This window comes from Argopecten irradians, chromosome 2 (assembly GCF_041381155.1).
Source record: "Argopecten irradians isolate NY chromosome 2, Ai_NY, whole genome shotgun sequence".
In the NCBI taxonomy this organism is placed as follows: Eukaryota; Metazoa; Mollusca; class Bivalvia; order Pectinida; family Pectinidae; genus Argopecten; species Argopecten irradians.
In genome coordinates, this window is record NC_091135.1 from 22,709,437 (window position 1) to 22,731,883 (window position 22,447).

The 22,447-nt window shown below is 35.4% G+C and overlaps 2 protein-coding genes across 6 annotated transcripts in view; both read right to left on the reverse strand.

Annotated features, from left to right (window-relative positions):
* LOC138314832 (serine/threonine-protein kinase tousled-like 2) overlaps window positions 1-10,952 on the reverse strand; it is a 45,134-nt gene extending 34,182 nt beyond the window's left edge. For 2 of the 5 annotated variants that reach the window (XM_069255404.1, XM_069255403.1), the window contains exons 1-4: window positions 10,458-10,733; window positions 6,499-6,593; window positions 5,271-5,345; window positions 3,167-3,260 (exon numbers count right to left, since the gene is read on the reverse strand). In XM_069255404.1, coding sequence (XP_069111505.1) covers window positions 3,167-3,260; window positions 5,271-5,345; window positions 6,499-6,593; window positions 10,458-10,539 — 346 coding nt within the window. In that variant the 5' untranslated portion in view covers window positions 10,540-10,733. Of the gene's footprint in view, window positions 1-3,166; window positions 3,261-5,270; window positions 5,346-6,498; window positions 6,594-7,700; window positions 10,435-10,457; window positions 10,734-10,832 lie in introns of those variants that run through there. The other 3 variants (XM_069255406.1, XM_069255407.1, XM_069255408.1) reach the window with 3 other exon arrangements.
* Window positions 10,953-16,961: 6,009 nt separating this feature from the next.
* Window positions 16,962-18,338, reverse strand: LOC138316517 (protein yellow-like). The gene has a single exon (XM_069258207.1). It carries the CDS (start codon window positions 18,336-18,338, stop codon window positions 16,962-16,964), a length of 1,377 nt encoding a protein of 458 aa, XP_069114308.1.
* Window positions 18,339-22,447: the final 4,109 nt, after the last annotated feature.

Genomic DNA, 22,447 nt, shown 5'->3' on the forward strand with positions numbered 1-22,447 from the left:
TTTGTCTAGAACTGCTCAAATCGCTCTGACAGAAGTGTGTTTACCTTATTAGGTGAATTGTTTTGCCTAAAAAATCATTATATCACCTCCACATGGTTATGTAGTTCATTTGTTTAACGTGCGTGACTTTGGCTCAGGTATGGGTACAGCGTACATATTGTACCTGCTTAATCGTATTGATCAACGATTTGTAATTACAACGGTATCAATTAAAATACTAAATAATGACGTGGAATTTGTCAATATCTTATGTTATATGTTTCATAAGAAATGTAGAACAATACATTTATGCCATATTTTGCTTCTTGGTTATGTAAAAGAATTAGCCTGAGTGAATTGTACCAATTAAAAACAGTTAAAAATATATCTCTTTGTTGATTCATTTTAAAGAACATTTCCGCTTCTTAAATTTGTCTGCAAGTTATTCAATCAGATTCAAAATATACAGATGCACTGCATAGATCTGATGTGCTGCATCAATTTCTTACTTAAAAATCATGCTATAAATATGCATAAAGTCCATCTTATATAGCAATAAATTTGCAAATGCATTTTGAAAAGCAATTTTCAAAATATTTTGTATAGATTTAAAGATTTTTTAACCTCTTGATCTGCACTGATCCTAAAATGCATGTAAAATGTATCGCTGCCTTATGGTCGATTTCTTGTGTAATGATCGGCTTAACAAACAATGATTTGAAGTTCATTTTCATACTCTTTGATAGTGTCACACATACATAGCTCTAGTTGTTATCGCATGATCAAAATCTGCATTGTAAATTGCATTGCGTCACACATGCTCTTAATGATATAGTGATCAGTCCCAAGACTACCGATGGTCATGGGTATGGTCTCCGATTTTATCATAGGACAAAGCAGATAAGTAGATCACATATCTGCCACTTGATGCTCTGCAGGTTATGTTTACACAAAGGAATACTTTTGGTATCGGAAAACACATTTTGACACATTTACGATTTCTTCAAACAAAATAGCAGATAATAGTTAGAAATAATTATCATCAAATAATGAAAAATATTTAAGTGTGCATGCACATACAGACTGTCAAATTTATGCGTACAATACCACAAATTGTGCGCAATTTATACACGTTTCTGCATGATCGAGAACATTGTCAAGGTCATTCATTTGAACAAATTTGGTAGCCCTTCATTCCAGCATGTCACACCCAATATCAGGTCTCTAGGCCTCTTAGTTATTCACAAAAAAATGTTAAAAGATTTTAGCATATTTGATCCCTTTGACCTTGAATAAAGGTTGAGGTCACTCATTTATCCCAGCATACTACAGGTTAACAAATCAGTACTCTGGGCCTTCCTGTTATTGAGAAGAAATCGTTTGAATAAAAAGTTTGGTGTTGGTGAGGAATAAAGTGACAGGGATATGATGGATGATGCTGTGAGAATGGCAACACTTATGTTTATATAAAACTGTTTGTTTGCACTGTCAGTTAATCATTAACGTTTCTGATTTTCAAGCTACACAAACTTAGCAATCAGACACAGATTTTATGATTCAAAACATTGTTATGGATTGTTCCTATCAATATATTGATACTGTAAACCAATTTTTATTCCCGTGCGATTTACTTTCGCGAATGACTAGAAATCGCGAAAGTTAATCTCCGCGAATTATCGACACTTTTGTATGGCTGTATACTTCAAAAATGCTCTGTTAGCATTAGGATGATTGTATTTGTTCAGAAGTAAAATATCTATATTCAAACTAAATAAACAATTCAAAGTTTAGTAAAACTGAACCTGAAAATCCCAGAACGCTACCGTCACCATGAAAAGGTGTTTGTGTTAGCGGCAATGACACGTCAAGCGGAAAACATAATCAGTGCATTTGTTTTGTTTCAGTGAGGGGACAAAAGGGTTCACTTCGGTTCCTGAGTTTTTTTATATATCAAGTCTCAGAATTTTGAGTTGTGGTATCCTTTTTAGCTACATGTAGTAGATTTTGTTTTGTTTTAACTACAATAATACCGACATGTTTACCCAAAGACAACTCCAGGCATACTGATCATCACCAATACTGGGAGATTCCATTGTTTATTTGTGTGTGATCGTGAGTTCTATTCTATCATACTGTACTTGTTTGTATAAGGATTAACACTTACGAATGAGATACCTTCTAATTACAAACGCAGGTAAACGGCTATAATCTATTTCACAAAAACAGATCTGTAATACCTTATAAATACTTTATGTCAGGAAAAGTAATGAAAGTAGAATGATTGTCTGATCTGCGAAAGTAAATCTCCGTGAACTTGTTTTGAAACGGAATTCGTGAAATCAAATAGCCGCGAATAAAAGTTGGTTTACAGTATATATCTACTCAACAAGAAATGCCTTACAATCGTATGCTTTTTAACAGAGGCTATGCCCAGGTGCTCACCCAAACATTGCCTCCTAAAAGAACAAGAGATCCCAAAAGGATCTTGGCACCCACCATAGAATGAATTATGGTCAGTCTATTAAATCAATCAAAGGAAAAAAGAACCATTTCTCTGGTTTTTTTTCCTCCATTTTTCTCCCTTCCTTTTAAATACTTGAAACACACAAGGCATTCAGTTTCTATAGCAGCGAGATATTTCAATTGTCAAAATTCAGTATATCCATATTCAGCCCAGTTGTGGTTGGATTTGCTTTGATGTGCCAGATATTAACCCAAGCAAATCCTCAATTTGAGGTTTTGTTGAAATCAATGTTGCCCACTGTCGTCCTGTTTTATTATCAATCTCAAAGTACAGAAGACAAAACTAACACAGCCCTAGCACATAATATAGATATTCAGGGGAATTTCCTTTTTGAATACGTTTTGAAAAGTTTAGCGATAAAAACAAGAGCTGTTCGAGAACAGTAAAGCTCCCTTAGGCCTTGCAATAAACCCTTAACCTGGTAATTTCGACCCAAAAGGCCCATTGAAATTATTAATTATATAATATGATATAAATAATTTTTCATACCCATCACAGCAACTATCAATGCTCCAGATGATTTTTTACGAGTAACTTTTATGTTGTCTATCCTAAACTTGAAAGTGACAGCGGGAATCATATTTGAGTTTGTTTTCTATGAAATAGCTACAATGGTCTCTTATGATATAGCGAATTCTGTGGCTGTTGGGAATTATAACTTACTGCTTTCAGTGCCTTCACTGGTGGCTTTTCTTTTCCTCTTCCGTTCTGATGGAGTCCGTGCATGTTTCTCTGGCGTGTGGACCACTCCAGTTAGCTGAAAAATAAAACATCAGTTAATTTTATCGTTTTGCTATTTTGAGTTGCAATTAAATTCTACCTCAAATTCACATTTTGTATTTCTCAACAATAATCTGCAGTTTTTAAAACATTAAAAAAGGAAAGAGCAAACAAATATTTCGTCAATAGCGATGGGTGTTAAATTGTAGGAATTCAGACATATAACAGATCTGTAGATCAGTGGTCTGAGAAGGAGACAGGTTCTCAAACAGTCTTTGTCCATATTGTGTATTAACATACCTTACTAATTTCAGTATTAAAATGGAAACACAGGTAAGGTACAAGATTCCTGAAGGACTGCTATATTTTTGATGTTGAGGTATGGAGAGTATATAATCAACAGAGATTCAACTTGATATAACCAGGCATTATTGTTTTGATATCGTAGTTCACCAAATAAAGATTTACGGTGCTTAATGCAAGGAGAAAATTAAGGATGATCAGAAAATCAAGGTTATGTAATTAATAACTTTTCACATAAACATTGCACAAATTTTTAGGGGGCTTACAGGGATGACTAAGAGGGGTGCAAATTGGTTAAAACATGGTAATTCAAGTTCAGACAAGTTCAGACAATACTTAAGAATGGAGATTGGACAATACTGAAGAATGAGTTTTGATAAGTAAAGACTATCAAACAAACTTATTGGTTTTTGTTTTAACAGCATTGGTAATTAACTATCAACAGAAAACCTAGATAAAATATCATAAGTTGGGCTTTATTGCCAGCAAAAAGTTCTTGTTGTTATCTAATCTTTTAAGCTTTAATGGGAAAGAAACTAAAGGAGGATTTTGATGTTTATTTCAATTGGAGTTTTCATCTTTTTTAGGGACAAAGTCGACAAAATGAGAAAACTTGATGCAGCGATTTCCCCAAAATATTTTGTTTAAACTTCGGCTAGAATATCAAATAAGTTCTCGGGACTCAGACTCAACGGTAGCCCGATTGTGTGGGAAACACTAGACTAGCAGATATTGTAGATGGGCTACTGGTTTAAAATTACGGTAGCCTGTCTGACTAGTGGAAATTTTATAATATCAATCTCGCTAATAATGACAGACTAGTATAAAATGCATTGTCATAAGTCCAACAAAGCCTGCGTGACTAATCATGTACCTTTTTATCTGTATTTATTCAGTTTAGATAGAAATTTAATTGTCTACTTTCCACTTCCATCCGACAACTTTCTGTATCACCTATTAGATATAACAGCCTGAAAGTTCCAAAAGCATGAAAGATATACAATAAAGCCCCAGTATCTTGATCAGTCTTGCGTTAGTAACATACTGCACATGCTGCAATATCACACTTCAACAGGCCGTGAAATGACTACGATGTAATAAAAGTAGCATTCAAAGTTTAAAAAAAAAGTATGAATCAAAACACTAACGGAAATTTCAAACACTGGAAAAAGAATTTCCCTTGTCAAAGGTGCCATTTTTTAATATGAAAAATAAACCATTGCCATAGTGACAGAATCCCTAAAAATGTAAATAAACAAAGGTCTTTGTATTTTTAAACCCTTTAATATTGGGCTAGCTGTTTTCTCATGAACTAGCGGAACTTACTATTGGGCTAGTAAATGTTTTGATGACTAGCCCAAGTGACCAATGGTTTTAAAAATAAAGTTCTAGCCCAGAAACAAGTTCTATTTAGAATGTTTCCCAATTGAACGATCGTCATATGTAACATAACCACACCTCGTGCCCGCAAATGCCCGTGTACTTATTCAATGTCGTGCCTATTCAGTGTCAGAGCAAACACCGTAGTATACACAATATGTGCAGTTTGATCGACAGCTGGCGATCTGTCAAACTCTCTTTAGCCTGTAATGCATCCCATTCCTTATAGGGGTAATTTGGACAAAAGGTACAAAGTGAGACAGACATGGACTTGTGAAATGCTTGGCATTTGCTCTTTTAAGCACATGACTCCCTTGAGAGTGAAGCGGAAACATTGACGACCTCAAGACCAAAGTGAGTTTACCTCATCATCCCTCTCTGCAGATCCAGCACTTAGATTACTGTTGTCCTGGTGTGGTGCAATGTTCAGGGGCTGAAACTGAAACAAAACATCACAATTCAGCAAAAAAGTAAATCAATGCAATCATATTTATAACAGAACTAAGTATAATGTTACTGGCAAGAGTTTGGTTTCATGTGCTATAATATCTTATCAGAAAGTGCCAAACTCAAGGATCATGAAACAACCTTAGACTAACGTTGAGCCAATCAAAACAGACCGTATGTTTTGTAACATTGTTTTGCTTGGCTAAGTGAGTAAGGCCAAACAAAATTAATTCTTAGTTTCTCAGGCCCCGCCGCATCGACATTTACCCCCCGCACCAACGTTTTTATGCGCCATAACTTAAAAATTAAAATCGAGACCGCCGCATCGAACGCACCCCAAATTTCCATTCGAACTCGCCCGAAATTTCCATTCGAAAACGCACCCGGAAATTGGCTCCAATTTTAGTATGCACCTTTCATTTCCGGTAAAAAATGGCTGCCGATGTCAGCATTTGCTCAAAACGGAATGTTTCCTCCCAGGATTATGTATTTTCAACTGGTTTTCTTTGGATATAGTGACGATTGAGATATTTAAAAGCTGTTCTTAAAGACTGAGTAAGAATTTACATTTTCTACACATGTTTTCATTGATTTTCATGTCCTTCAAGTGAGAAAAAAATAAAATGGTATCTGCCGCATTTGTTTTCAGAGAAATAAAAAATAAAAAATATTCCCGCCGCCCGCACTGACTTTTTAAAAAAGTGGCCTGAGAAACTAACAATTAATTTTTTTTGGCCTAAGTCTATGATTGCTAATGACCAAAGATTGTTTCATGATCCTATGATACAAAATGTAGAGTAATTTCCACCAAAGGTTATAAGGACAAAGGATTCATAGTCACTTTAAAGCAGGTCTTAATGCTTCTCCCAGGTTAGTGATGATTTCAACACAGATGATCATATGTTAGGAATATGTCATGATCTCAACATCAATGATCAAGAGATCTAGATGTTATCAAATAACTTTTGTCAAATGGTGGATTTGCAAATATAAATAGCGGTTGGTAAATATAAAGATCATAACAAGATTTATAATGACTATTTTTCTGTTTCCGTGTTTCTTTCATTACATACTCATCACTAACTTAAAGAACGGGGTAGAGGGGTTGGGCTGGGTGAACCTGTCTTACCAACTGGAATTCTTACCCTACTCCCATAGAACCTGGCTTCCAGTAACTCCTGCTTTCTTGGGTCCAGACTCTGTAGGTTTACATTGTCCATGCTATTGTTGACAGCAGCAGCTTAAAAAGAAAAACATTGTTATAGAAATATGTAAATTATCACAGGTAAATTAATCACTATCCCTTAACCATAACTCAACAGCATTTTAACTTTCTAGTTATCAACAGATTTGTTTACATTTGATGTCCTTTTTAAATCTACACATGGTTTATTAATTTCTAGTTTAGATTTTTATTGATCTGACTTCCATATCTACGTCCTATGAACAACTTTATATGGAATAGGACATTTATTTCTATTCTAGTCTGTTTTTAAAAATTGGATCCTGGCGCTTTCTGACCTGATAACAGTTTGGTTACGCAAGGTGTATAAAGGTGAGCTGGGGTTCTTGTACATGACATGTAGTTATGTGATGGTCAAGCTATATCTAGTGATAGAATGTCAAGACACCTTAAGATCTTGGTAAACTTGACCTCTCACCAAGACCGGGTGTGCTAATTTAATGATGTCCATCGTTTTGACAATTTTGCCAACCCCTTACCTGTCTCCAACCCAGCAGAATGCTCGCGCCCAAAATGTCAGCAACTTGTTGGGCCAATACCACAATGACTTAGTAACATGCGAACTGACTAACACAACTACTGACCAACAGGACAGACTTTCAGTAGATACATATTCACCAACAGAGATTGTTGTTAGGTACACCATAAGTGAACGTCTGCACTGTACTACAAGGTATCACTAAATCAATACTCACACAGTAACATTCACTACTGTGTAACTTTATTATACAGTCATAGAACTCATACAATATCCACACCATTACTGATATTATTCGAAGATATTAAAATCTTGCACACAAAAGTTTGACAGAAAAAAATTATCTTGATACAATGCATTTCAAATTAAAAACTATCAAAGAACAAGACATTTTTTTCAAAGAATTCTTACACAAGACAAACATAAGGTTATACTATATATTGTACTTCCTGACAAATATGGAATATGATCAAGACCTACCAATTTTCTATGTACCTAAATTGAAATTCACTGTGAATAACTGTTGCAGATTGTATTGATTTGTAGAAGAAATTGACAAACTGCCAACTCAACAAGCTAAGTTTATTACATACAATACCTAAGCATAGATTCAACATTTTACATACCAGCCAAGGTTTTTTATCATCAATAGTGTTGACCAGTATGTAGGAGTGTCACGGTTAACTGAAAACTGAAAAAAAAATATTGAAACCGAACCCAAGGTGAAAAAACATGAACCGTGACATCCCTATAGCTACCAGTATGTGCTAAAAACAATGGCAATTTCAAATTTCATGTGTTAGAACAAATTCTTATTCGCAGCAAAGTCAACAATGCACATCCTTTAACCTTTCAATTCTTCATTGGCCTTAAATAAAGGGTACCGATCACTTATGATGATGTACAATATGGAGAACATGTCACAGACCGATAGAGGTAATGCAGATACTGCAGTAACAAGAGTCTGCTAACAATCAACAGACGCTGTTGACATATAATGAATAGAAATCCTTCTGGAGGATTCAGAGATCTTCATCGATAACCCTAGCTCTCACACTTAAGGCGCAGGTACCAATTCTAAGAAATAACCAGAAATGTTGATCTGTAATTGACCACAAATGCCAACTATCACTATCAGACAAAATTAAGATGGGATCTGATGGAACAAGAAATATATAATGGACATGGAAATACATCTGCTTAGATATTCTGCTTTTTCTCTGAAAAGGATGCCGGCTCGGGATATTGACCTAAGGGGCACTAGCTGTTATTTGAAGCCATTCTCGCAGGTTATTTTTTTTGGTATTCGTCTGGAATAAACACTTTAGATGACTTATGTTTGAACGTATTGAAATCAGTAGAGGTAATGATGAAGAAATTTACATACCAGAAGCGTAACACATCCATTTAATGTGTCCGATTCATGGAATTCTGCCATTTATGATTTATATTTCTCAGTTATTCATAGAAGTATTAATTTATTTATCATTGATAGCTTTTCATTACTGCACGTTATCATTACCATTTGCAATAGGATGAAATATTTGGGTTACATTTGTGTTAGTTCGGGAATATTAAACAGTTCAGGTACTGTCTGTACAAGAGCGTGTGAAACAGCCGATGGTACCTTAATACGGGGGGTTCAAGATCACAAAATGATGTGTGTAAACTACTTCACCGGCAATTGGTCCCACCTTCCGGTGATTATGACGTCGTCATTTGACATGATTTTTGTGACATCATAACCACCGGAAGGTGGGACTAATCGAGGGTAAACAGTGCTTTACCAATGTTGTTTTTGGATTTCGAAACCCATGTATTCCTTTTACTTTTTCAAATTGTGTTGGGTGGGAAATGCTGACAATAAAACGTGTTTAATGTCATAAATATACAGTAAACATTCGTAAAACCTGACTATGTGTCATGGAAAAGTCACTGGCATATAGGTGATCACTAACACATGTTGGGCCTTTGATTAAAGTACTGTGATTCTGTGTTAACATCAAAATGTAACAGGTTAAGAGTAGTATGCAGCCAGCAAAGCTCGGACCTGCGATTCCAGACTTATTCTTGTCCATGGCTCTACCAACTGAGCTGAAGGGAAATTCACAGAAGCGCAAAGCAAGAAGGCGACCATATCACTATGTACAGTTAAAACCTCCTTCATAGCTAACAACTGCCTAATTGAAATTGATCGACAAAAACATGTGAAACCTAGGGGCACTCTTAATAGGGGAAATATGGTAATAGACGATAGCAAAGAGATTGGAGTTTGGCAGAATGGTTAAGGTTGTGCTTTTTCGAGCCCTCTATTCCTCGATCTTGCCAATGCAGTTTCATACATTCTACCGCTTGTCTTCCACTTCTGTGTGGCTGTGTTAAGGCGTCCAACATTCTACTACCAGATTTTTGGTCCACAATATTGAGGAACAAGTTTGAGGCCCAAACTAGGGCATATAAATTAAATTGTTACACCTATATTATACTAAATATATGAAATAGTCAATGGATTTTCTCCAAGAACAGCTTCCCTTCAAGACACCCGTACAATCTAAAAATATCATAACTCATTAAATATTCTGGGTTAAGGCATAAGGTTCCAAATTAGGGCTATAGATATAAAATACAACTGTGGTATTAAATCTATTTATCGAACCTGCCATGTAACCAAGTATTATCATAATTATGACTATCATAAAATGTTTAGAACCCTTGATATTTTTCAGAATCAGCGATAATCTTACCAAATAATCAATGAAGTTACAAGTCCAACATCACACTAACATTAGAAACATGGCTGTCAAACATCTCATGTGCATATACTGTATATATAAAATTGTTTTGACAACTAAGCAGTGGACACACCAACAAATACACATGTATGAAATGTCATTGATGTCTGAAATCCATGACCCATTCATCAACACTACATAACCTTCTGAACACCTCTGGGCCTCTATCCAGTTAGGTACTAACCTACTTCTCGACAGATTAGTATGTCGGACCACGTAAACAACATTTGTTGACCAGGGCGAAATAACCAGTAATGAAAAATATTTATACAGAAGAGATCCTAGTAACCTATCGCTAATGGATGAAAACATTCATAGAAATAAGACTTCTAGTCGTATTGGGAAAATTTGGGAGACATATTGTGACCTTGACTTAACGAATTCAGAAAATTAATTGGTATTGTTGTACACACGAGTCAGCATTATCGAGCTGGACTGGGTTTTCGGAGGCCATTTTGGGTGCAATACACAGACGAAAAAATGATGTTTACGCTTATAAAATTGCAAATACAGACACGAATAAACACGAAATGAAAAGCCAAGACTTCGGACGATCGATTCTTCCCCGATGCACAGAATCACAATGCCTACCCTCGTTATTTTTGTTACGATCTGGCAGACCGCTCGAGCTGGAAGTCCAAGATGGCGGTCCCCCGCCGATATTATTGAACATTCTTCTTAACAAAATCAGATGATAAACACATTGATTTCATTTGGGCACTCACGGACCTGGAAATTAAACAATGCCCAACCATCCGGAATATTTTTTCTTGCAAAAAACAACCAGGAAATTTTTCTGACAGTCTCGAAGGTGATGCAGTTCTCTGCCAGATCCAACTTTGTTGATGCTCTCGTGACGTCACACTGCCTACAGTCCACGAGCTGTCGGGATAAATTTAATGCCTAAATGTCTAATAGTATATCGTTATTTATAAAATAAATGCTTTCAAAACCTCTCTAAGTTACCTTCTGCAAGTTCTGAATTCATTTTAGCGGCCGTTACCACACAGGTAAACACCGGGTAAATCGGGAACAATCGTATGACATCGGACCGATGAAGGCTACACACAACTGATTCCCGCCCTATAACCCGTTCCAGAAATAGCACACAACATATTTTGCGGCGCTAACTTTTCAATTAATCAAATGTAACTTCATGCAAGAGATTATAGGACAATAGTATTCGAGTTTAATATTTCTTAGGAAAAGGTTTATATAACTTTTAAAATTTGGTGTAATCGATTAAGATTATTTACTGCATATATCGAGGGTATGATTTGTAACGGTAATTTACCGTAATAATTTATCACGAGCACTGGTCAATGACATTGTCCAATGGCCATTAATCCAGTGTCGTCCAATGACATAGGCCTACATCGCTGTTGTCTTATCCTTTACAATACACGAACACCCTATATTCTCTGTATATGTGTTATGTTTTCTTTTTTAATATAATTCTTTTATTGCTAAAATAAATACACATCCATGATTTTTTTTTAAATGTATTTATAGATGATATCGTGAATTCGTAAGAACTGAAAATAAAACTGCGAAGTCAACACTTCCGTAACAAAATTGTTTATAGGCCTATTAATTACGGATTAGAATTGTCGTTTACGTCGAGATGCTCCACCGCCGATAGAGCATAAATGATATTCATCATTTGAACAATGATTGGTGTTTAATCGTGTATATATATGTACAATTAACACAAAAAATAATAGAAAATGATTTATTTTGTTTTTGGTGCATGTGCAATCAGCACTTCATTCCATATAGGATATAGTGCCACGGATTTTTTTTCGGGACGCAATAAATTATTTTTCATATTTTTAACTTGAAGTAAAATTAGAAGCTCAAACTTTTCAATGGTGGTAATGGTGTAATGTAAGTGACTTTTGTAACTGAAGAAAAATACTTAATCGTCTGCTCCTGTTTTTGATAGTGAAAAAATATTATTTGTCAGTGGTGAAGCATCTTTAACTAATTTCAACTTTGGCTCTTCCCTGTACATTAATATTATCAGAAATATATATTTTTTCATATATTTTAGGCGCTCAAGAAAATATAATTATATAATCTTTGGTGATGAATTTAGCAAATGTTCAAATAGTACGCACATGAATATAAATGTATGATAATACTAGTAAAAATAGTATATAACTGTAGGAAAGCAGGATCTACATAGCGCAAATTAAACTAAAAAATCGGCGTTCAACACATTATCGTCAAGTGCCACTAAAAGAGTTTTTAACAAAAATGTATTATGCTAAATCAATTAATATGATGATATCAATATCGCGTTAATTGATGACGTCACGTAATTGACGTTTCAGTTTTTAATTGATACATGACGTCATTTTAATTTATTGCTAATCGTATTACTACTACATCTGTATATAAGTAAAGTGGAAAACTTCTGACATTTGGCTAAGCACAACTAAAAGACAAGTTTTCCGTAATTTTAAGATACGAATTAAAATGTTCTGTCGAAAAATGTTCGTTTAAACTTACACAGAGATATACTTTCATGCATTCGATGTTGTGTGTACAATAATAATAAAAAAAAATAATAATAAAAAACACCGTAAATATTGAGATACAGTCTGTGATGTTGTCACGCCTTTCCCATATATACATGGATGTGTGTTGAGTGTTTATTAAGCTCACAAATTCCCACTTCTACTTCAATTTTACTCACATTTTGTTCATCATATCACCATGAAAATGTTGAACCTAATAGACCTCCGGCTCCTCATCGATTGCTGACAACAGATCATTCACAGGTGCTTTACACCTTATTGAAAAATAACCAACAATTATATAAGTATATACATATATAAGTGTATGACGAATTATTTGATGGAAAATAACATTACTTTACCATTTTTATGATAGCACTTGGTATCCAATGATTAAGTCACTTCGGTATATCACCTGCTAACTGGCGCATAACTAACTTCTTTCAATCTTATTTGTGTTCAATTAAAGGTAGGTTTCGTCCAACCAAATAAATATTTTTTTGTAAAACTTCACGATACAAAAATATGCGACCGCTATCGCAACAAGAGCTGAAACAGGGTTAAAACCTATAATGCTCCACTTCCCTCAATGGGGAGCACCGCCACTGAGCAAATATTTTATATGACAACTCATACAGAGGAAGTCATAGTTAATATAGTTAATATTTATAAAGTTGCGCAAAAACTTGGTTTCTCAGTTCCTTTTGAAGGGAGATAACTCGTATTCCCTTATAGAAATTAGCATTTCGAGAGAAGCAGTAACCATTATTACAATCTGACCCCACTATGAAAAGGAGAACGCGTGTGTGTGTACATGTACATGTGTTACCTCGTCCCAATTTCTAGATTTTTTTCTAAATGGTTAGAAGCTACGTACGTGTGTACAATGAAATATATAATCAACTTTATATTATATTGTGCATAAATCGATGTGTTAGAGGAAGATGAATAAATGTTTCACACCCTGCACTTAAATGTTCATATTTTTAATCTGACAAATTAGAAAAACACCATCAATAACATATTTAACAAATAGCATGGACTCAAACGATGTTATCGCTCTATACATGTAATTACGCCAGCCAAGAAAGTTATACGATTATCAGGGAAAATGTGACCTTAAATAAAAGATAAAATCTTAGTAATTCAAATGACAAAAGGTTGTCAATAATCATATCCACAACAGCACCGACCGGTCCCTTTCTCGTTCCAATGACCCACACCAGCAGGTTTTAATTGCTTCCACACATATAATTTGTACATCTCACATTATAAGGTCAGCAAAGTTAACATTAGCGATAACACGACGCTTACTGATAATGGGAATATAACAACTCAGTTTTTAAAAATCAAATAATAACAAGCAAATTCGTGGAATTTATATTCCCCGCTTTCGTTAATCAAAGGCACATAACTTCGCAAATAGGGTCCTATTAAAGTGCTGATCGAACTTGGCCAAGGCCCTGATATATTTAACTATATTACAAAGTTTGGAGAAAATCCGGTTATATTTGCGAGAGCTATTGAACGGAAACAGCCGAAAATGCCGTTTTTCGTTAATTAAAGGACCACATCTCCGCCAAATAGGTCCGATGAAAGTGCCAAGCGAATTCATCCGAGCCTTTGGTATATTTAACCATGTGGCAAAGTAAAAAAAAATCGATTAAAATTTGTGGCAGTTATTGCACAGAAACCAAGCGTTACAGACAGACAGGCAGACGGACGGACCCAAATTGATATGCCAAGTTTCGGTGAAAGCGTGGGATAAAAATAACAAGCAAATACACGCGTTCTTCCAAATATATCCACAGCTATGGTCTTTGCACTCTGTGGGTAACATACATGTTATTCAGTGTATATATACTGACGTCCCGAATGATTCCCTTAGAGACGTGACATCAATCACCCTGGTGATACGTCACGAGCATGTGACCTCAACATACTTTAAAGTGATCAGACACATGTGTTCACCTGTGGGAGTAGATAATTACACACATAACCTTAAAGTTCACATCGACTGGCTACACGTGCGTTCTTATTTTGATCAAACCTCGGTTTCAGAAACACCTTTTTTGATTGATACAATTTCGATTATTATAAATAATATACATGTAATATGACTGAATGCAAGGCCTTAAAAGGCGGAGCCAGATGTTTCAGTAACCATAATTAATCTATGCAATGTCAATACGTTCAATTTATAGAAATAACGTAGCCTAATTTCCTGTTTATTTTTTATTCATATATTCACACCTCAAACCCTTCTTTGGTAAAGGAAATCCACATAAGAAGGGAAATTTTAATTTCTGTAACCAATAAAGGTAATAGATATTCCGTTTTTGGCCAGCTGATTATATTGGAAGGTGGTCTATCACTTAAACGCTTGCAAATAAAGAGCAATAGCACTGAGCTTCTGCCAGATGAAGATTACGTTTGTCGGATCATAAAAGCGTTTAAACTGTTTGATTAAATGAGCTTACTTTAAAGCACCGCATTCACGCGGATGGGATTTTTTACAGTGGGGAAAATGGCGACCGCAAAAGTTGATTGAATTTGAAAGATTGTGTTTTTCTTATATTTTCCTGTATGTATTACCTTTGAATGCTTCGCACTTCGTGCTGCGCCCGTATAATAATTCAACATGACTGAAGACAAGGCATTAAAGGGCGCAGCCAGATTTTTCAGAAACTAATATGACTGAAGGCAAGGCCTTAATTAAAGGGTGCAGCCAGATGTTTTAATATGAATCATGCACGACGTAGGAAGAGCGAAGCTCTGCTTTATTTATTTAATTTTCTATTTCGTGTAGAAGACAGTATTTAGAAATAAAAGGACACAATTTAAACTAAAGAAGTATATGATGTAATAATTGTCTAGCATAAACTCAAAAAAATGAACTCAAAGTTTCGGATTTCTCTGTGTCCATTCAAGGCCTGGAGTGTCGCGTATGCGAATCCTATGATTTCGCGCCATTTGTTGGCGTTATGTGACGTCATGACTCCTTGTGCTCATCTTCGCTTGGTGGATATTTTGACTGCATTCTATAGCTTTTAATTTTCAAAGTGTTATTTTTATTGCTGAGGTCTCTTTCCTCTCTTTGGAATTCGGTTTGTGTGTTCTTCACTTCTATGAGAAATAAAAGGTAAATAATTCATACGGACTCTCACTCTAATGTGTACCATTTAAGCATTGATGTCACTATTTTTTTAATTCTATCGGGGTATAAAAAAAAATTGTTTGCAAACTGTGTGAATCATTCTCACAAAAGTTTGCAAACAATTTTTTTCCATAACCCGACAAAATTAAAAAATAGGGATATCAATACTTATAATTAATTTTATACTCTTTTGATAAAATGAAGTATGTTTAAATGTAACATTATAGTGGTTCTTTTTTTCCGAATCAATACGCAACGTCAGTGTCTCTATTGTGACGTCACGATAACGTCGGGGTTTCGCGCCATTCTCGGATTTTTTTCCCCATTTAAGCATTGATGTCACTATCTTTTAATTTTATCGGGGTATGAAAAAAAATGTTTGCAAACTGTGTGAATTCGCGTAGCGGATTCTCACAAAAGTTCCTAAGTGGCCTTGTAATATATCTCACTGAAGCATTTCACCGAAAACACCGTATAAGCACACTCCACTCGGCTACATTATACCGACAACGAGAAAACCAGTCGCCCCACTCTCTTTATTCTGAGGGTTAAACAGATACTGACATTACGTCATTAGATTGCTAATCTCACAGAGCAATGACGTAATAACCAATAGCTGTCCACAAGAGAAGATAACTTAGGAATCTGTTTCCAGTAAGGAAGACCGGCTTGCCCGTTGTCAGTACCGGTATAATTAGACTGGTTCCCGCCTCAGTTACCTCAGTTACGAAAGCTACAGGCTTGTAACTTGTATCGTTACTTTACAGAATTCTGATTAGCTCAAGCAATTATCATATTGCCCGGTGTCAGTAAATGTTGAGCATAAGGTGACAGGATTGTCTATGCTGGTTTCGTGTCTGTGGCGGCATGCTTTAGTGAGATAACACTATAAAAAGGGCATTTCTACTACTTCAAGGAGTCACAACAGAACCATAATGGTGTCTACCGAAACACACAGCATACACAGAAGTCCTTAAATGACCCTGGCAGTCAATCTGGTGTTAATCTAAACAGCCAACCAATCCATATGTGATAACCCAGCAATGCCCGGGTGATTAATTGTATTGACCAATCGCCAGGAAGTATATAGCCACGCCTTGTGTTCGCAAAATGCACATGTACACGCATTTACAACACAAAATTGAAAGTCGCCCGCATTTATTTTATATTTTGTTTGGTGCAGTTTTACGGACGCTTTCACATATGTAATGACAAGTAGACAAACAATTTTATCAGAAAAAACTTTAATGAAATTATGGAAAATGTAAATTGCTAGCAAAAACAGTTATGCACAATAAATTAGGAACTTCAACAAAATGAATACATGTATCAAAGTGAAATATTTATAAGAGTTTGGGACAAAATTAAAAAGAAATACAGAATGAAAGAATTGACAACAAGATAACTTTCATAAGATTAGAAGACGTTGCTTACACGTAGAACTTGCTTCAACATATGTAACAAGGTAAAGAATATGGACATTACTCCCACAGGAGAGTTCCCACCGTTCGTACTGTTCTTTGTAGTGACGTCAGCATTTTGCAGGTACCCGAGCTCATTAACACACACTTTCCAAATATAGAAGTTGTCGCCACTTGCGCCCGTTAAGTCCATATTTCCCGTCATCCAGCGTTGTACGGCTGGTGCAGTAAACCAAATGCAGCCATTTTCATCAATCCCTAAGGTATCAATCCATTGCATGGTAGCGTCATTGCGTACAACCTCTTCTTGCGTTTGCATGATGACGTCACCTTCAGAAACGCCCTGGTCAAGTCTATCCTTTTCCATATCCCACAGCCAGAGAGAATTTGTAGACAATGCTGGGAAGTATATTCTCCCGGCCTGAGTGGCTAGCATACCATCAGACTGAGTAAACTTATCACCAACTTTTCTTATCTGTGGAAATGACATGGCAGAACTGCCTTCATAATTCCGAAGAACTGAAGTTGGGATTTGGTGAAGTCCTACCCCAGCAACAGGTCCGTAATAAACGTATTTAAAATCGGGCGACATGGCTATTCCGTTGATACCTAGAACGCCAACCGATAAGCTGATGTTCCCGACAGTAATGTCACCGGCTGTAGGACCTTCAGGAGACATTGAAGGAAGATCCTGGATGAAATACGACATGTTCAACTTGCGGTCATATACGACAATTTTAAAGTCGAACGTATCGGTGATGTAAGCAAATCTGGCCTCCCCATCAACATAGTCCAAAACAAGGTCATTGAGAAACGTCGTATTTGGATTGACAACACTAGCAGGAAACTCGTACTTCAGAGCAGTAGTGTTTCTGTTGAGATCATAAATAACGAGTTTTGGCGGACAAAGATTCTGTGGGGCCTGGGATCCTGTGGGTGCCGGGAAAATGTTGATTCGTCCAGTATCTATGATCCACATAAGCCCCGTGTTCGGGTCAATTTCCATACTCTGTATGAATTTAAAAGAGTTGCAATCACCATTTACCCGTTGCATTTCCCAGCTCGGATATGGCTGCAGCAGGGGTTTTCCATTTTTTTCAACAACAACGTTCAAAGTCGATGGAACGCCAAGGCGCCACCTCGGAACATTTATGTAGGTTTTGCCTTTATAAACCTTAATTCCCGTGAACGGGTTATTTTCTGGTATATAACGACTGTCAGCAATGTATTCTTGTTTCTGGTTCTCACTTCTCCAGTCAAATTCTAGAATTGGCCAACTATATACTACTTCCGGTGAACTGACCACGGCAGCATTACAGCCCTTCATAAGCCCAAAACAGGCAACCAGGGAGGAAAACAGTATCAGCATCATACTTGTCGCTGTGTGGCAACCCTGTGAATGATAGGTTTGGATGAGCAGATAGTTTATATATGTTTAGGAGGTCCGGTAGCCGACTCGATGACTTGTAACCGTGGATCCGGGAACGCGATTGTTCATTGGGCATGACTTGCACGTTACTTACAGGTAAAACATGTGGTTAATACATTAAATGTCACATCCGTTTGAACTACTGGAGTTTTACCTTAAGTGTGACTCAAACGCCACACCTGTCTCCCGTCGTAAAACGCACCGAATGCGTTAATTAGATGTTAATATATGACTTTTATAAGTGAGCAGTTTATTTGCATAGTTATCATCATTTTCGAGTGTTAAATTTATTGGCATAGTACATTTCAACTTCGCTAACCAAGGGTATTTACCCGATTCTCTGCTACTGAGAATCGGCTAAATACCCTTGGCTAGCGAAGTTGAGTACATTTATAAGACAATCAATGATCGGTAAGAGAGTATTTCATATATAATGTCAGTTTTATTACTAGTGAATCCAATCATATAGCCAACATCGTTTTAGAGATTGTTTAATATTGATGAGAACTATTACACGGTGTTCATTGTAGGTTTATTTACATTAAAGTGTTTTCTCATATTGGCCGATTTATTCGATCCCACTCATTAATCTCATTTCCTAAAACTACCAACTCTGTCGTTTTCATCTAGGTTTTTTCGTCTAAAACAATCGTGAATTACCAGACCACAAGAAAATTTATTACACTTTTTTAAATGATTGTTCGGATAACATAAAATTATTATGACTGGCTTTACCTTGGCTTAATTGTTGAGAAACTCACATGGCTAGTCAAGGTAAAGTAATTTTGAAATTTGAATTAAATAAAATTTTATCTAACTCGATAAATTTCTCCGAAACACACAAAATTTCTAGTAACGGTGATCAGGGTCGGGAGCGGTTACTAACTAAGGGGCTATGTTAATGGTCCTTTGAACATACAATTAGTTTACCTCAGGTCCGGGTGATGAGCAGACACATGTACTCATCAACAGGTAAAAGTATGATACATAAATCAATCGGTAAATAATGTTTACGGTAATAAATCGTCTAAGTAGGTTGTAGTGAGTGACATCGAGGACGACCTTATAAAAGAAAACTTGTCCCCAGAGGCGATTAATCTGAAAACCACAAAATTGCAGGTTGTGTTTTGGGAAAGTTTAAATAATCTGCTGTCTTCAATGTCGACCTCATAATATTGTTTCCAGTAAACAGCCATTGTGTATTAAAACATAAACAAGGAATGAACACTTTCAGATTTAGTCATTAAACAATTTACATAAATACTCTTAAACTATTACCAGATCTTTTGAATATTTAGCAAAGCATTGAACTTGGCCATTTGCATGGTGAGGTAAAAGGCATGTAACGCATGTTTCTATAAGCTGTCTAAGGACAGTGTTTACTGTTTTTGGGAGAGAGCGGTATGTTTAGTCTATACTGTATTTCTCAGTTGTAATGAAACTTTCCTATTATATAGCACTGTAGGGATTCATGGGGCAGTCATTTCTGTATTTCTCACAAAAATGATCATTTAACACATCTCCAGCATACACGGGGACAGGAAATGTCTTCTGGATATGATATGGCCAACGAAACGACTGTTTTATAGGCATTTAAAAGATCTCTCAATATAACCCGTAACGATTCTGAATTTGAATTAATATGACGCTATTTAGATTTGGTTTCATTTCATAATGGTTTTTTTAAGGACGATTACTTGTTTGTGTAAGGTTATATGATTTTAACCATTGTATACAGTGCCATATTACTGACCTGAATCATAGAAATAATAATAACATACATGCTTCCTTTGAAATAATGTTTTGGCGTAATTTATACCATACTATGGTAGGAAAACATGAAATGCCAATATGAGATTTATTACAGGATGTCTGTGATTTCTAGGACCCCGATTTATGACGACGGTCAAACGTATTCAGCACATCGGGTATCTTTAAATACGGTCCTTAATCAAAGTTTCTCGAATAGTTATTACCATTATTTCACGCCATATAATGCGATCAGGGTTTGTTTGTGGAAACATTGTTGCTATAAGTAAGTTCGCATTACCGAACGGCATAGTGATGTACACTATGGAATGTCTTCAAAAGGTCCTCCACAAACCACCGATTCCTACAAATTATGCTTTACAACAAAATATGTGAAACCAATTAAAGAATCTTTTAAAAGCATCGTATCATACTCCCTGATGATTAATGAAAATGTTAATTAAACGATTTACAAAAACAAAGCTAAAAACAAGTATATATGATTAGCGGTAGAGTTTTTCAATCAAGATCATTTACAATTCTGTCAGTCGGTACACATTGTCTTTTTTCCACACTATCAGCATTATCTTACGAGACAAAATATTATATATATTAAAAAAATATAAAGTTATCTAGTTAAAAAACTTCGTGATGAATTAAGAACACAGATTGATGATAATAGACGTTAATTAATCAAACAAGCAAACAAACAAACAAACAAACAACCAAATCCAAGCTTTTTTAAAATTTACACGTACAAAAGCTCGGACCGAGTGTCTAATATAACTTATTTCAAAACGCCAATTTTACTTTATATTATAAATGTAATATGTACTAGAACAACGAGGTTCTCAGCATCTCTTTATTATAATTGCTGTTTTCGATAGTTAATTTCGTTTCTTCGGAAATTAAAAACTTCGATCCTTACAACAAAATATTGAAACTCTGACACTGAACTGTTCTACAAGTACTCAGGTTCTACAGGATGCACTTATTCAAATAAACTTTAACATCAACATGCGTCACACGGCCATAAACTCATTCTAGAAAGTCAAAGTGTTTGTGTTTATATCCTTGTAGTGAAATCGTCACTAATTCTCACCTCCCTTTACGCTAGATCCGGAATGATACCGGTATTTTTAAATGACATGACATACCTTTTCGTTGTCTGCTATCAACACATCTTTCAGAAAAAAACTAATACGACGTAACTGTCGTGATTTTTGACTGGACTGTGCAGATGAAATGACCTCAGGCGGTTTTGATATTTATTTAAAACATTAAAAATTATCTGATAGCCAACAATTCATGTACATTGATAGACATCGGTTCCTATGCAAACGGGTTTTTAAAGTGAAAGGAGTGACGTTAGTCAGCGTGTTTGATCTAATTTTTATGAAGGGTCCGGGTACGATGACATTACTTCTATTTAAAACAATTCGCTAGGATTAATAAATTACTTTATTTATGATCATCAGTGATTCAATTTTATCAGGTAAACGATATAAATAAGGACATGGCACTTTAAACAACGCAGTAAATATTAGCTTACCACAATCAGTTGCATTTTACTGATGACGTGAGCTTAGCGATTTATTCTAGAATTCATTAAAGAACCAGAAAAAATCTTACCTTTAAAGAAAGGCGACAAAATTGTCATGTTTTCATTTATTTTCTTTTAAATGTATATGATAACTTTAATGGATTTTACAAAACGAAATATTAAATACCAAAATAACATTGAAACGCTTTACTTCAGTAAAACAGAATCTGTAAACGCGAGAGAATATGCTGTAAACCACTATTTTTATGATTATGATTATCAGCCATATTTGATTAAACGTCTTCTATATATGTTATAGATAAGACTTGTATGATAATTGTATCAGACCATCAAATATCTTTATGGTATATTTGTACCACCACAGAGATGCAAGACACAAGACAGCACCTCGCTGAATATCTGTTTCAAATTAAATTTAAAAAAAAAATTATTTTATTTACCAACGTTGCTTTGGAATAAGGCGTTTTGCTTGGCGCCATTTTACCTCATCTTACTACCGTTTTGGCTGAATTGGGAATAAAATATGTAAAAATCGTATTATGGAGACTTCTGATGTACATACATATCTACAGGTGGAAGATTGCAAACTAAAAGATGAGAAAATACCAGAATGCCGATTTAATTATTATGCTCAAGTAAAGGACAATGTCTTTGTTGTTAAACTGAAATTTAGTCTGCAATGTTTTGCCTTGATATATAATCGATTCCTACTATGCCATACATCTTAACTTAACCATAC

Bases quoted from the DNA above. Each gene is read 5' to 3' on its own strand.
- LOC138316517 (XM_069258207.1), bottom strand. From the start codon at position 18,338: ATGATGCTGATACTGTTTTCCTCCCTGGTTGCCTGTTTTGGGCTTATG.